This window comes from Chrysemys picta, chromosome 15 (assembly GCF_011386835.1).
Source record: "Chrysemys picta bellii isolate R12L10 chromosome 15, ASM1138683v2, whole genome shotgun sequence".
In the NCBI taxonomy this organism is placed as follows: Eukaryota; Metazoa; Chordata; order Testudines; family Emydidae; genus Chrysemys; species Chrysemys picta.
The window spans coordinates 21,358,917-21,375,570 of NC_088805.1; the positions used below are offsets into that span (position 1 = coordinate 21,358,917).

The window sequence follows — 16,654 nt, forward strand, 5'->3', positions numbered from 1 at the left end:
CCAAGAAAACAATAGTCATGTCTTAACAGGCTTTAACATCAGTAACCCAAGTAATCTGAGTTAACAGGGCAATCACCAGAATGCACTACTAGGATACTGCCAAAAACAGTGGTTAATGACAGTTAAGAAAAACTAACACACATAACTGAGCAATACCATGACATGAAGAGACACCCAAGAGATCATTTTATGGTCAGAAATATGAAGATGAAGAGCCCTTTGTAATTTAATTCTAGCTCTTGCAACAATTTATGCTATGCCTATTCCTATATGTAATCCTGTTTTCAGATTAAAACTATCCCCCTCAACAATATCTTGCAACACCAAGTTCCACAAGTTAATTTTATATTGCATCAAACTATTATTCTATTTTACACATTTTAATTTTGATGCTTTAGTTTCACCATATCCCTTCTTAGTCTTCTATTTATCACAGAAATGAAGAACGCTTCCTCTTTAGTTATATAGTTTATACCACCATTCTATTTTATCTCCTCCTACTGCTCTGCATTCTAACTTGACTTCACTTTTAAAGTCTCTACTAGGAGAGAATCACCTTTCGCGGGATTTTTTTATTTTATTTTATTTCTATGCTATCTATTTTGAGATAAAGAGAAAAGGCCATTTTGTAAGAAAAAGTTAATATGAAGTGCAATCATCCAAAATTACTATTAAGACCTTGCTATTTTCTTTTTTAATTGGTGGTTTTATTTCTTCCAAGTTGGATGGGGATTTATAAATACAAATAATTTTAATTTAAATTAATTATCAATAGCTGCAATAAAAAAGCCTTATAATACTATGCAAATGTAAGCTTTATGCCCTTTTTGAACAATTTACCAGATAATTTTTACTACCAAGAAAGACCAAGTTACATTATGATCACTAAAAACACTTCAAACATTATTTAAACCTGGGTAACTGCTTTACTTTGTTTGATAAAAGCTTGAAGCCATTTAGGCCGCAACTCTGTGCATTTGGTCTATTGAAAAGTAGACTGATCATAGGAAGATGGAGTCAATGCTCATATACAACCCATGGTTAGAGCTGCTTTCTTTAAATGTATACAATAAATCAAAGAGGGAAACCAAGCATAATGAGCTGAGTATTTAATGAGGCTTGCTGGCATTAAAGTGCTGCCAGAGTGCATTTACAGTAAGTATTTCTTGTGGAGCTACACTAAAAGCAGATCGAATTGAAAGCAAATTAACTAATTCTTCTCCAAAGCCGTATTTTTGGAAGTTGGGGGTGGGAAGAATAAAAAACAAACAAACAAACCCATAATCAAATAAAACCAAAACACAAAGAACCTTATGCAGTGTTTCACATTCTGATTCCTTTAGCAAAGTCAATACTCAAACCTCTTCAAAACCGTTCAAAAGCATAGCACAAATAACATGGTACACAATAACAAACAGCGTTTATGTGTAAGATAGTCTACCTTTGAGCATGCAGCATGTATAACTATTTTGTAGTTTCACTCTAATACATTGAACAACTTTTCAAAAAAGTCTCCCACCTTGCAAACTTGGCAGATCCTAAATGACCACAGGCTTATAAATAAATCATAGTAGTTGACGGTAGTTAACAAGCTGTGCCACATTCACAAACATCTGCACTATTCTGATAAAAAGTGAGTTCCATAAGGAAGGCCGTGAACGATAGTATTTGTCCTTTCCAAACTAGAATGTTTCTACAGGGAGACAAGCAAGGGTTGGTTGTTTTTATGGTGGCAAATGAGCAGAAAACTGGAGAGGTAAAACTTTACACAGTGCCAATTCTCTGGTTCTCAGCTGATTAATCTTGTCCCACTCATGGACAAAAGGTGATCAAGAGAGACAGGTAATTCAGAAAACACTTCACAGGTTCTAATTCCCTGTTCATAGGTACGTTCAAAATAAATAACTTTCTCTCTCAAAGTTTTCTATTTCCCAGGCTCAAAAGAGATCTTATTTCAAATTTATAAAGCCTCTCTTATTCAAACACAGATTTTTTAAAAAATTGTACTTCTTATACTTTCCAGGGTAATCGCTTGAAATTTATGCTGGGAGGCACTGAACAAGTTGGGTCATGCGGATAGCCAGTCACTGCATTTCAGGATGTTCTGAGCAAACTGATCAATTTAGCCAATCAAAAAATAGCAGTTGCAGATGCATTTGTGACAACACTAGCAGGAGGATGAGAAAATAGTACACCTATCAGGTGTTCTCGGAGACTGTCCACCAGAACATCATGAAGCCGGCAGGGAATGGGTATCTTGTTGGTGGGACAAGTACATTGTTTGCAACAGCTACTGTGATTCTCATTTTGAGTCTGGAAAAAATAGTAACATGCACAGGTTATGAACTCCAAGAGTTTTGCGTAACATTAAATTTAGTACCATGACTGATCTTATAACAGTAACTGTCCTCTCAATCTCCTTGAAATTTGTCCTCTGGTAAGAGTGACCGACAAGGAAACGGAACTGGCCCATGTCAGCAACTGAGACAGCATGAAGATTGACCATTTCTGATTCAATCATCAGCAATTAACAGAGCATTCAGTCTCTCTCTCTCTCTCTCTATTAATACATTCATCTGTCTCTAAAATAAGTAGGCCTTATCTGAATCTGGAATTGGACACTGAGTTTGAGAAGCTCACAGGAGGCCTGGTGTGAGATGTTCATGTTGGTCTTTCTTGTCCAGAAAGCAATTTGGTGGATGCTAAATAAGCTGTAGTTTCAAATGCATTAGTCAATCCTACACAGTGGACCGGACTGACCTCAATTAGGGGGTGATGAAACCATGGAATGGAAGTGTCCAGAGGTGGGAAGAGGCATTTCTTTCTATTGTTACTATGTGAGCACCCAAGAGTGGGAAGTTTAAAACACTGATGGTATAACTAATGTATATGTGCAATATTGCTAGTGTACTTCATACTGAACACATTAAAGAAAGATTTGTTTCATTCCTATTAGACACCCATCTGCTACTACGGACCTAGTATAAATTCAAGTAATTTCCGTTCTTTATTAAGCGATCCCACGAGATAAATTACTACCAACTATACGGCAGTGCAAGAAAGCATGGGGCTTGATCTTGAGATCCCATATGCCCACACTCCCTAGGAAATCAGGTACAGGTACTGGATTTGTGACTGCTGGAATTATATGGTATAAAAGAAATTTCATTTTCTCTCAAAATAAAAACAAACAGAACCTCTTCAAGGCTTAATTAAGATACCAGAAAAATAATGTTCTTGGTGTAAAACTTACACTGGAAAGTTACCACCCCTTAGATAAAAGGACTATCCATCTGGAAAAATAGATCAATACTATCACCTCTCATTACTTTCATCTATAAAGAGGACAATTCCCACATTTACTATAATCTTTGTATCACAATGTACTTACAATCTGCAGGATAGTCCGCCTGTGATGTCTGTATGGCTGCACTATCTGCTGATTGTGGGGTAGATGAGTTATTGTCAGACTGAGCTTTGCGGACAAGTGCTGCAAGTGGATGATCAGGATCCACCACTTTTAAAGGCTGCAAAAATTGTAATGACATCAATTTAACACTTGATCAACAATTTTAAGTATAAGTATTTAGAACTTCTGAATTTGAGGACGAAGAACAGCAATTTAACACTCCCTTTCCCCAATAACTTCAGAATGTCTCATTGTTATGCTTTAGAGAAATACTGACACACTGTTCGGAACACAAGTCTTATACCTTTTACGTCACCCTGGCTATCAACCTGCTGAAAAGTCTTACATTTATCACAAAAGCATACCTGAAAGTGAGCAGTAAGAACGATAAAACAGCATACAGTAACTCCTTGCTTAATGTTGTACTTAAGTTCCTGAAAAATGCAACTTTAAGCAAAACGATGTTAAGCGAATCCAATTTCCCCATAAGAATTAATGTAAATGGGGGGAGGGGGGGAATGGTAGGTTAGGTTCCAGGGAAATTTTTTTCCACCAGACAAAAAAACTATATATTATATAGATATACACACACTATATGTTTTAAACAAAATTTAATACTGTTCATAGCTATGATGATTGTGAAGCTTGGTTGAGGTGGTGAAGTTAGAGGGTGAAAGGGATATTTCCCAAAGAATGCCTTGCTGCTAAATGATGAACTAGCACTTAGCTTAGCACTCAATGGTTAACACGTTGTTAATGTAGTCTCTCACACAAGGCAGCACAAACACGAGGTAGGGGAGACAGCATAGCAGACAGAGACAGACACACACCTAGTGTGTGGGAGAAAGAGAGAGATGTACACTGCCCCTTTAAGTAAGCTGACCCACTCTCAAGTGCATTGTGAAGTTGAGACAGCAGCTGCTGCCCCAAGCTCTCTATGTCTCTCTCCGGCCGTGTCCCTCCCTGCTCTATATGGAGAAGGGGTAAATGGGGTGCAGGAGCAGGGGGGAGGGGAACACCTTGACATTAGCCCACATCCTCTTCCCCCCCTGCACAGCAAGCAGGAGTCTCTGGTAGCAACTCCAGGGCAGAAGGCAGGAGCAGCACATGGCAGTGGGGGGGAGGGACAGCTGAACTGCTGGCAATTGATAGCCTGCTGGGCGGCTGCAGCACAGGTAACTTAAGGGAGCGGGAAGCTGATAGGGGGAGCTGATAGGCGGGCTGCCGGTCCACCCTGGTTCCAAGCCCCCACCACCTAGCTGCAAGCAGTGGACAAAGCAGGCAGCTGCCAAACGACGTTAGTTTAAACGAGCATGTTCCCTAACTGATCAGCAACGTAACAATGAAAGAACATTAACTGCGACGACTTTAAGTTAGGAGTTACTGTATTTGTATATTTTTAAATAAATCTGTAAGATGAGGAATTCTGTAGCTGCCTTAAAAGTAACATTCCATCAAAGCTAGTATTAAATATCAATGGTGGGTCTTGTGAAAATATGAGGTATTTTTATAGAAAGATTAGGGTTGGAAGAGACCTCAGGAGGTCATCTAGTCCAATCCCCTGCTCAAAGCAGGACCAATCCCCAACTAAATCATCCCAGATAGGGTTTTTTATTATTGGCCAGTTAGCTTTTTTACCATTCCCCTTGAACATCCTCAAAAATATAAGTGAAAGATTAGTCTCCATTATGTTCTTTTAGCTGTTTATGCCATTACCATTAGCAAGGTATCTTGAATAAATAAAGGAAACAAAAATGCTTAACAATCTTGTAAAAATAAGACAATAAATGGATAACTTAATTGTTAAAAAGTCATTCAATTAAACCATCATTAGATACTGGGATTCTATTAAAGTGTAAAAAGAAAACATTAAGTTGAGACAATGTATGAAGGGACAGGATCTCTTAAAGAACTGTTTATCGCTGATATATAGTTAATATGGAAACCATCCTTTATTGTTATGCAACAGAAAAAGGTGTATTCAAAGCCAGAACACCTCAAAGATAAAAGTAGACTGCTAAAAATAATATGATTTACATGTCAGGGTTCATGTAGGATTTTTTATTCAAGTGATCAGGAAATAAATGTTAAACTATTTTCCTAAGAGGGCAAACCTAACTTGAAAATAAAAAGCAAATTTTTCCCCAATAATTTTCTAAATCAACTGTGATACTGTAGCAGATCTGCGATTGAGAAGTTTCTCCTTCACAACCCAGCTTCTTAAGCTGCTCGACCTTGTGCTTAGGACATAAGATTTTTGTCATTAAAAGTATGTCACAATTTCAGCACAACTACTTCACTATAAAATAAAATAGAGAAGGCTGGCTGTGAGGGAATAGAACTATTCAAACTACCAATCTTGGCGATTAGCAAGGATGTCCAGGAAATTAAAAAAGCATGAGGCAGGAAACCTGAAGCACACAAGTTATATATTCCAAAATTTTTACCAATATGTAGGCTCTATTTTTTCCGGTTGTGTCAACAAAGCAAGGGAAGTACGGCATTACAAAGACTGTACTGTATACAAATCAGAACTTGCAACTTGAAGCATTACAACCTAGAACAGTAGTTTTAATATGGTCAAATACAAATTACTACTACTACTACTACTAATAAAAGGTATTACAGTAGCACCTTGCAACCCAAGTCATGTACCAGGACCCCACTATGATAGGTACTCTACAAAGCGAACAAGAGATAGTCCATTCTCCAGAGGGCTTACCTTCATAAGCTCTTCAAGTCTATTGCACTTTTTTGAGGCAAAGAGACTCGGATGCAGGTAGTTGCCATCTTCATCGTCGTCATCCTCCTCTTCATCAGAATTAACTTTTGAATCTACATAAAAGCCAATGTTTAGAGGGGGGGGATTTTAGTTTCATTTCTCTCTTTTGCCATTTTAAGAGGTGTCAGGTAGGGAGAAAGGGAGCAGGAATAAAGTTAATTTTGAACACCGTTAGAAACTATGGCTTTAAGAAACTCAGTCATTCAAGGAATAACCTATAGAAATTCTAATGTGTGAATGAACTTTGACTTCTTTAAATCTGGTATTTTGTATCCCCTTTTATTTTCAGTAACAGTTACAGAACAAAAATGAAAAGCCTAATGAATCTTGACAAACTACAATACAATTAAAATGTTCTCTTGTGACCATTTAAAAGTTGGCATTATTTACATAATGCCAGACAGATATGTACATATTTGAACAGGCATAATTTATAGCAGTTCAAGTTCAAATGAAATTTATGTGCAAAGTACATTTCCACTCTCACTTATATACATGGTTGAAGGCTTTATGTTTTAAGTTGTTTCAATAGTGTAGGCCAAGCCCATGGCTACAGATAATTAAACCCTGAAAAAAGGGTTAAAACAGAAGAGGCACAGTAGCATTTCTGCCTGTCATAAATTATTAATCTATTGGACAAACTGAAGTCTTAAAACCATTTACTGTCTTACAGGCAGACTACTAAAAACGAGAGACACAAACAAGCACGGTTAGCTATCAAATTAAGACTAATATTTAGTTGCATGGGGTAATTTTCCAATATACTAATAGAATTTATAAGCGAATAGAATTTATTATAGGTGCTCCAAGACCACAGCAGCTCTTAGATCTGAATAATATAAAATGTTCTCCCTTTAGAGATTTTTTTAAATTATTTTGCTGTAAAAGTAGACTTCCTTTGTCCTGAGGCACCTTATCAATCTCAATTATAGGACGCTAGAGTATTGTCCTACTAACATGCCAACACTCCAAAAAAAAAAAAATGTGGCTGTTTATTATTTCTTTTCTTCTTTGTAGAGTGAACATTCCATATTAAAGTGAGGGTGCGTGAGTGCATGGCAAATTTTTAATTACTTTATTTTGACAGTACTACTTACATATTCCTAAAATTTTACTTGCGAATATTGCAGCTCACACATAATGGTGCTACATATAACTTGAAGTTGTCAACATTAAGTAAACCATTATTTCCTGTGTACTAATTAGCTGAATGCTTTCTCACTGATTGCCCTGCTCCCCCTCTAACCAATGTATTCCCCTTTCAGGAAAGGAAGATCAATAAATAATTCATTCAATGAAGACTTCAGTTCTTTTACATTTGCACAAGATTTAGAAAACACAGTATCGTGCAATTAATTCTATAAAAAGCAAATGCTACCAGAAAGGTGCAGAAAGAAAGGCAAACTATAGCATTTTTACAAATATGTGCAACTTTCATCCAAAAGCAGGCTATATACTGTGATCACTTCATGTACCCATGATATTCAGCCACTTCTCAGGTAATAAGCAGCCACTGCTAAAGTACATAGCAGCAATGCACAACAGTTGAGGATAGGAAGTGATCACCACCTTACCCAAATGAAACTGCTGGAGTAATTTACATAGACAGAATGTAGTAACTCCCATGTGGCCCTGTCTTATTCCAGTTCAGATAATTGCCTCATTTTTGCAAAATAAAGCAGAGAACATTTATAAACCCACACATGATCAAGACGTATTTTATATCAAACAATAACTTACTCTTTTTTTCTTCCATTTTGTTTTCAGAAGGAGCAGCATATCGTCCCTCCTTCATAGCCTTCTGAATGAGTTTGTAATAGGGGTTGAGGTAGTGATCGAATCGCAAGAAGTCAAACTGAGAATTGCGGGCTTGCTTGGCTTTCAGCATAATCTCAAACTGAACTCCCTGCTTGCACACAAAATTTGCAGTACGCTCTATAATTGCATGCATTTTTGCAGTTGGTGGCTATGGGAACAAAATAAAAATACTTATGAACACATTTTACTAATCAATCCATGAACAATTAAGTAAATTAGTGAGACGCCTGGCTAGAGTTAAAACAAAAGAAGAGCTTCCATATCTGGAAGAAGTTTCCTCGGCTTCCATATCTGAAGAAACCCTGAAGATTCACCATGTTTCCTTCCTGTAAACTTCTCCCACTCTCAACTCTGTCTCCCTCAACACAGTTACCATTATTTCTGCTAAAGGCAATTAACAATACTCTCAAAGTATGCAAATAGTGTCCTAGACTGGTAGAGAGATAGATATCAAGTAGCAAGACTTCCTCCAGGAAACTGTATCTGAGCAGTGTCCTCTGAACTGCAATTCTTCTGTGCTGCCACAATCAACCATAGTCAAACATATCAAAGTTTGAATGCTTTTTTCAAGGAATAAAGCTAAACAGCACTACATCATTTTCACCCACTACTGAGGACTAATGAAAGCTGCCCCCCACCTTTTCAAATAAAATCAAACTGTCTGGAGAACAAGAACGTAATTTAAGAATTGAAATGCTTCATAAACAGTACTGCTCACTGTCTTTATTTAATTCGCTACTTGGCTAAGTCTATTTTTTCTTAACTGCACATAATTTCTACAATTAAAATAATTATTGATACCTAAGAACTAGATACCACATTAATGGTTCACTCTATGTTTTTAGATTTTTTGCACCAACAGACAGATACAGAAATCTGAGTAGAGCATAGCAAGATTCCATTTCAAAACAGCTAAAGCAAACCATATTATTAAGATTGGTGCCATTTGTTTAAACGTGGAAAAATATTTTTGTTTCAAGGTGAGGTAAACACAAAGGACCTTTATTTGGGCAAGTTTATTTCTACTAAAGTCTTTATTAAAATATTAACTTGAAAAATAATCACACTTTTGTCTAATGTTTTCCCCAACTGTTACAACACCTGAGATTATTATAGTTAAAAGTTAGCAAAGAAGTTCTCTCTACAGTATCAGTTTCTTTACTTGTGTATCTGACAGAACTATGTGCACAGCCAGTTTCACAATGAAATCATTTAATCAGTTGATCTCTGGTGGCCCTTCTGAGCAGCAACAGGCGAGAGAAACAGAACAGGAAAATATTATCGAAACCATAAATATCAGCAGGAGAACTCAAAACACAGGGGATGTATCAAACTTATTTTTAACTCTTTCTTCAAATACACTAGATAAATTAATGGTATCCCTTTCATAAAAAGCTACTGAAAAATATGCGCTATGATTAATTACTGCTGTGCTCACAGGGAAAGTTATTACTGAGATTATTAGTACTACTGGCCTGTAAAATAAAATGTATTTTTAAAAATGGGGTTTGGGATTGACAATAACTCTGAAAAAAATAGAAAGCTTGCATTTTGGATAGTAACTTTGGATTTTTTGATAAATGGACTCATGACACTTGGCACATGTCACAAACTTAACAGAGGACCCTAGCAACCTCTAGAGGGTCCTCGGAGGCACACCATCATCAGCCATCTGTATGCCCTCATAAAAGCAAAGAGCAGTATCACAACTGCAGTCTACCAGGTGAGAAAAAAGATATTGAAGGGGAGAGAAATGGAGAGCCCAGAATGAAGAGATTCCACTGTGATCAGAGTAGTTCATCTGGATTTATTCTTAATGTACCAATAGGAAAATTCAATTTAATAGGGTTCCACCACTGACAGCAACTCAACCTCCAACATTTATAACAAAAGAAACCCTACTGCAAAGACAACTGCATTGAAGGAATATACTTATGGCACATTATTATACGGCTACCGTAGTTTCATTACATAAACATTTCAAAGAAACCTTTGGAAATCAAACAAAAAATTCAAATTGTAAAACAAGGATATAAGATCTGTTAAATGAATAGCTCTGATATGTACCACATGATACCAACATTAAACAGGATGAAATCCTTCAATGAATACCTAATGAAGACAAAGCTATGGTATACTGTGTGTTCCAGTATTTATTGTACTAGTAATACAGTGTTTACTCAGAATTCTAGTAATTTTTGCCAATTAAGAGCTCATCAGCAAATTGCTAAGTAATCTGTTGCCTCTGAGCTGAGGCAACTCCACAGAAACATTTTCAAAATGTTCTATAATACACAGGGATTGTTTTTATCATAAAAATCTCTGATATATAACACATGAAACATATTGAATTCCAAACATTTACAAATGTAGTCAAGCATCAATGGTACCTCACTTCAGTGAAATCAAACTTCCGTAAAGAAGGAAGAGTTGATTCAGCCTACGTTTTATAGAAAATAAGTAAATTGTATCAAGTTCAAAAATTACATTGCATGGATTGTGGTGACAACACTGAATGAAAAAAAAAACTTCTGTGGTTCTGATGTTCCCAAAATAAAGGGATATATTTCTTAGAATGTATTAATTTTTCATCACTCCTTCATAGAAGTGCTCTTTAAAATGGCTATAGTTGATCTTCGCTTACTTAGTGCAAGCCCTATTTTTAATTTTTTACTCTTTTTTTGTAAAATAAATTGAACTTAAATATACTTTTGCTCAAGGTTTTATCTTTGTTCCAAATGAAAAGATAGATAAAAATTATATTAATGTGGTTCTTTATGCTTTTATTTCAAAGAATTTGCAAAAGTTTGCCATTTTATAAGCAGATAACCTTGTTTGTTGGCTGATGCATTTTGCAATTTTAAAAATAAATACTACAAAAACAATTACGTTTTCTTCCAGAGTACTTAATCAATATTGTAAGTGATGGTAAAAGCACATTACAACAAAAATTACACTCTTTTCAATGGAGCAAGTAAAATATGACAGTTCTAATTCCGTATGACCGTGGTCAGTTTAAATTAACCCACTAATTTTAAAATAGCTGGGTAGATTTTAACTCAAAGTCAATGGAAAAATGCAGTTAAAACCTTATGAACGGCCATAAAACTTTATTGCTATAAAGGCAGTATTAAATATACACACATACCAGTTCTACATCAGAAGGTACACTCAGTCCCAAGGGAGCAATGAAAGGTTCTTCATTTTCTTCGACATTTTCTGCCTGAGCTGCTTCTACAGTAAATGACAAAGTGAAATGCTACAGTACAAAACTAGTCAAAAATTAGACATACAAAATATGTATTAAAATTATAAATAAGGAATACTGATAGGATCTGTGGTTCAAAGAATCAGAATTCTCTAACTGCTGGGCCAGGACAAGTGCTGAAAGTATTTGCACTACTCACCAGGAAGTGATTCCAAAGGCACTGAATCAAGTTATGCTAATTACTATCGTACTTTTTTCTGCAACATGGAACTTGCTTATATTAAGCACTGGACCAGGGCTTGATTTATAGGATATTGTACCAATGGCATATTAAAGGTCCAATATCTGACAAATCATCAACTCCTGATCAAGTACTGAACATAAACAAGTCTGATATTGCAGGCAACTTTCATTAGATCTTGAAACACTTTGCTATGTCTATTTTTTTAAATAAGTTTTTCTCTTCCAAAATTAAGGGACAATTTTTCAACGCAGTGAACAGAGATGTTTCCTTTCTGCAACTAGGCAAGTTGTAGAGCTCCTATGTTCCCAATGCCACTAACATTTATGCCCATATGCAAATTACTCACATGAGTAATCTCATTAACTTCAATAAGGCTCTGTGTGGGCACAGATGTCCACCCATATGCAATGCATTGCAGGATCAGGACAAGCATGAATGTGGGGGGGGGGGGGGGGGGGGGAAGGATTTTTTGTTTTGTTTTTTTAAAAACACAAAGGTGAGTTTCTATTGCTTTCCATTATCTGCAATAATAAAAGTATGTGTGACTAAAAACGTTTGCCCTCCACTAAATATCTACTTTACTAAAATGTAGTTACTATTTGCACAGAAAATGTGTATTTTAACTAGTAGTTGTTTTAGTAGGCTCCACACTTTACTAGTTTAGACTTAAATATCTTCAAGACATGACTGAATCCACTCTCACCTTGACAAACTAGAGAATGCAAACAGTGAGAAAGACTGAATGAGAAAAGGGACAACATACACAACATTTTATTTTTGTACTTCCAAGCAGTTCAACCAACAGAGTGAGGTTCAATATTTTATTATTGGTGTTTAGCTTCAGTGACCTATGAAAAATAATGTGCAATACAGCTAATATGAAGAGATAAACAAAGCAGATATATATATAAAAAAGCAACAGTTCTCCTCTACTAGGATATGTTAATGCTACACAGTTTCACACATTAGAGAAAGATGCATGGAGACATGCTGGTCTGATTTCAAACAGTTGTAGGCCACACTGGTAACATTTCCCTCTAGCTGAATATACTTTAAGTGGAAGATTCAAGAAAAGATATTTAATCTCTTACAATTCTCATCCCTCTCTGAATTGTAATTGTCTCCTTCCCCTCCGCTCCTTTCATTTCATATTGAGTTTTGGAATAAAACTGTAGATATTTAATAGATTTACATTATACAAACTTTATTTTGCACAAATATAAAAAAGGAAACAAAACAGGACATTTATTTGTACTGTATATTTAATAAATCTTAGAAAAAATATGTTTTGTCCATTTGAATGTATGTATAATACCATTTTTGAAAATTAACTTACTTTAAGATATGAAAGTATTAAAAAATAAAGTACAAAGAAGAGCATGACTGCAACATTAAAATGCTATTCTATTTAGTAATCTTTAGAATTGAAGCGAGTGTTGTTCCTCCATAATATCCTGCAGCAAACGGCAATCTGTCATTTACTGTACTAGATGTACATCCAAAAAATCCAGAAAAATAAACGGTTAATTGAAGTATTTCATTCTGAACACAATAACTCTCTGATACAAACTTTAATCCAAATAAAAATAGATTACTTTATGGTAGAAATAACAAAGAAAGAAGGGGCAGAATAGGAAAGTATAAAACTTCTGTGAAAATAAGGACCCTTCAGGGGAGGCACTGAAAGTCTACTTTGTTCAGGCCTCTAGGGAAGACATGTTTGATGGGATGCAGATATGATGGCTTTGCTGACTACTTTATTATTTGTGTGGAAAGTCAGCAGGATCGGGGTCTAAGTCTGTTACAGGTTCGTGACCTACAAATTATTTGCTTTATTTGGCATCCATAGTTCAGAACGGGCAATTACAAAAAACTCCAAAATAAATTATAGACTTTTTTTTTTTTTTAATTAGTGGAAAAGTATAGGGGATTTTAGGTCAAACGTTCCAGATAAGAAAAACAAGATCCTGAAAGTGGAAGCAAAGTTATTCTAAGGAAGTTTAGGCTACATCTTGACACTAGCAAAGAGTTGTAAATTTGTAATTGTGATTAACTGGCTTTTTAAAGTAATAAGCTTGTTATGTACTTTTCCAAAACAGAACTAGATTAAAATCGCTTTCTTTAAAGTGATTGCTCAAGTTCACATTAACAGGTTACACTGCTGTATATAGTCCAATTCCAATAACTAATTTCTTCTCCATGCTGACTTGTAAATATGGCATGTTTACAATTTCACAAGTCAACATTAAGGGAAATCTTAATTGCACCATTCTGTTGAAAATTCATAGCATAGTAAAAATACAGCAAATTACAGAAGATAGATCTTTTCATCTGCTATAACAACTGTCTGCCCTTTTCCAAGAAAATCTACTTTGCTACCTCCGTTTGTTTCTACAAAAGCATTTTGCTCAAGGTACATTTAAACAAGTGAGTTCACTGTCAGGATTCCATTTTAATGAACTGCCTTAAGAACACTGGTTTCCCTTCAGTGGTACTGACTCTGAAAGTGCAGTGCAAGATCTGATGCAATGTACTCTAGCATTATAAAATTTTAAAGATATTTCAACTTAATCAAAGAAGAATTCGGTGAGGGGGAGAGAGGGAGGTGTTACGTTTTCTTTTTGACAGAAATCATACCAGTATTCAAGGAGGGCTTTTTTAAAGATGTTTTAAAAAAAAAAAAAAAACTTGAACGCTGAGTAAGAGAATGTAAGAGCTCTCTGATGTTTTTTCCATTAGAAGAAATACCACTAAGAGTAAGTCAGATCAACAGCTTTAACCAGGCACGGCTTTTCTACCAAGCAAGATTGAGATTTGTTTGTTCCTTACACTAAAACTTCCTAATAAACTGTTGTCGTGATGAACTGAAAGTATTCTGAAAAAGAGTTCAGTTCTGAACTAGCTCAACAATATAATAAATGAAATTAGAGTAATTTGTTTACACTCAACTACAAAGACAAAAGTGTGCACCATGAGGAAAAAGTGCATTTTAAGTCTTTCGTTATCTATATTAAACATCAATTTACTGATATTATGGAGAGGAAAGGAAAATCAAGCATGCTAGAAATAACATTTAGGAAAGCTGGAGTGGAGCTTGAGTGTTTTTTTTAAAATAGTGAAGTAAAACATTCTCCAATGACACTGATTCAACATGATCAATGCTAATTCTGCTGTAACAATGCTAAACCACAGTTCCTTGGTTAAAGCTGGGCTCCCTTGAGATGCTTGAAAACTATCTATAGTAACTGAAAGTAAAATAAAATTAAAAGTGGCATGATATTAAAATGCTAGAGTTATTCACAAGGTGCACTGAGGTTGTATTTGGATGTGCGGCTTTAAAAGTAAAGGGTTGGGGTTCGGAAGAAGGGCTACAAGAATGTTACGTCATATGATCACTGAATCAATGAAAAGATAGGTAAATAAATCCCATAGGAAAAAAAAAAGGAGGCAGGATAGACATATACACAATAATGAACTGAATAGAGAAAGCAGATGAGGCGCTTCTGTGTTCAGCCTGTCTCATAATACAAAACAAGGGGACATTCAATAAAATTAAAAAGGTAGCAAATTCAAAACTGCTAAAAGGAAACACTTTCTCCAAACAATGGGACTGTGGAATTGATTGTCACCGCAAGAACTTAGTAAGATTTAAAAAAGCACTGGATATTTTATGACTCTAGACATTCTTGTTATCCATAACAGTTTAAGATAATATGGGAAAGTATATTAAACCACTATGGGGCTTCGGCAAATCTCTATTATATATCAGGATGAGATCTAATGTGGTGTGATTATGTCCCACCTGCCGACTGCAGGGTTCTTGCACCTCCCTCAAGCAAGGACTCCCTAACTGCAGTACATGTACTATGGTACATGAACTTCAAGTTCCATCCATTCACTTTTTTAAGATGATATGTGAAACAATAAAGTTTGAGAACTGCTGCTTTAAAGCATATGACACTGGCCAACGTCAGAGACGGAATACTGGACCTCATATCTGAACCAGTATGGCAATTCCTATGGATATTGCACCCCTTGAGTAAAAACCAACAGTTTTCATTCTAGTCCAACAAAAGCAATGCTACAGCTATGATTGAGATAGCATTTCCATTCAAAACCTCTATTTTGAGGCACTTGCAACCCTAGAATTCATTAGTATTCTTCATGCTACAGAGGCAACTGAAGCAGAGCTATCAATCAGGGCAATGTCAGCAGACACACCCCCTTCATCTTCCCAACAGATGGCTAATTCCAAAACTCCAATGATTACTTAATAAAAGAACATTCCAGAGTGAAGTCTAATTCCAACATAAATGTGTTAAAATTGAATTTGCAGGAACGTGAATGTTAATGCAGATCTATTTCACCTCAAAAAATATCATAGAATGGGTGAGAGCAGCAAATAGTCCTTATGTGAGGAAAAAGTAGTAACAGGTAAGAACTTTTACTTTCTTGGGCTTAAGCCCATTTGCCAATAACAACTAAATGAAAATATTGTAGCTAGCAATGCAGCTAGCAACAGAGAGGCATAGAAAGAAACTGGCTAGTGAACTGATAAATATTCTGAATTTAATATTACAGGCTGAGCTGGCACCAGACCTATTGAGATTGCCTGACATTTCCCATTATAAGACCTTGTTTTCAGTTATTTATAACTTTGCACACCATTCGGGCTGAAATTTTCTATGCAGCCTCAGACTGTTCGTTTTTGTTTTTTTTTTTTAATTTCAGCCAAAATGGTTCAGCCATTTCTGGGAATAAGGCTAGGGAAAAACATATTGTTTTACTCCTGTTAAAATCTTCTGGCAACCTTTTCTTTTGAATGTTCTGGCACCCTCCCACACTTTTGATAAGGGACTTGAAATTAGGTTCTAGACCTGCTGATGACCTATGTAGATACATCCCCAGAGCAGGTCCACACTATGCACTGAATGAAACAGGGGAAAAGACAGTATGTGAACATGTAATTGAAGACTAACAATGTCCTGCAGAAAGCAGCCAAATTAATTTGCACTGGTAGTGGTTTTATGACAAGTTGGCTGGTTTGTCATAGGGTGCAGGCTACAAGTCAAGTTAGTAAAACTTGACAGCTGCTAACAACCACTCTGTGCAGCCTAGGTTATTTTGTAATGTAGCTGTTCTCACTTGAGCTGAGTTAACTCTGCAGTGAAGACATAGCCAGAGACCGATCTC

At 35.8% G+C, this 16,654-nt stretch overlaps 1 protein-coding gene across 8 annotated transcripts in view; it reads right to left on the reverse strand.

Moving 5' to 3' along the window:
- SFSWAP (splicing factor SWAP) overlaps window positions 1-16,654 on the reverse strand; it is a 104,662-nt gene that overhangs the window by 78,712 nt on the left and 9,296 nt on the right. For all 8 annotated transcript variants that reach the window (XR_010592892.1, XM_008163473.4, XM_008163471.4 and 5 more), the window contains 4 exons: window positions 11,158-11,243; window positions 7,932-8,157; window positions 6,132-6,244; window positions 3,392-3,527 (listed from right to left, as the gene is read on the reverse strand). Coding sequence is in view for 7 of the 8 variants with exons in the window: in XM_008163473.4 (XP_008161695.1) it covers window positions 3,392-3,527; window positions 6,132-6,244; window positions 7,932-8,157; window positions 11,158-11,243 (561 nt within the window). In the remaining variant the exon portion in view is untranslated. The remainder of the gene's footprint in view (window positions 1-3,391; window positions 3,528-6,131; window positions 6,245-7,931; window positions 8,158-11,157; window positions 11,244-16,654) is intronic.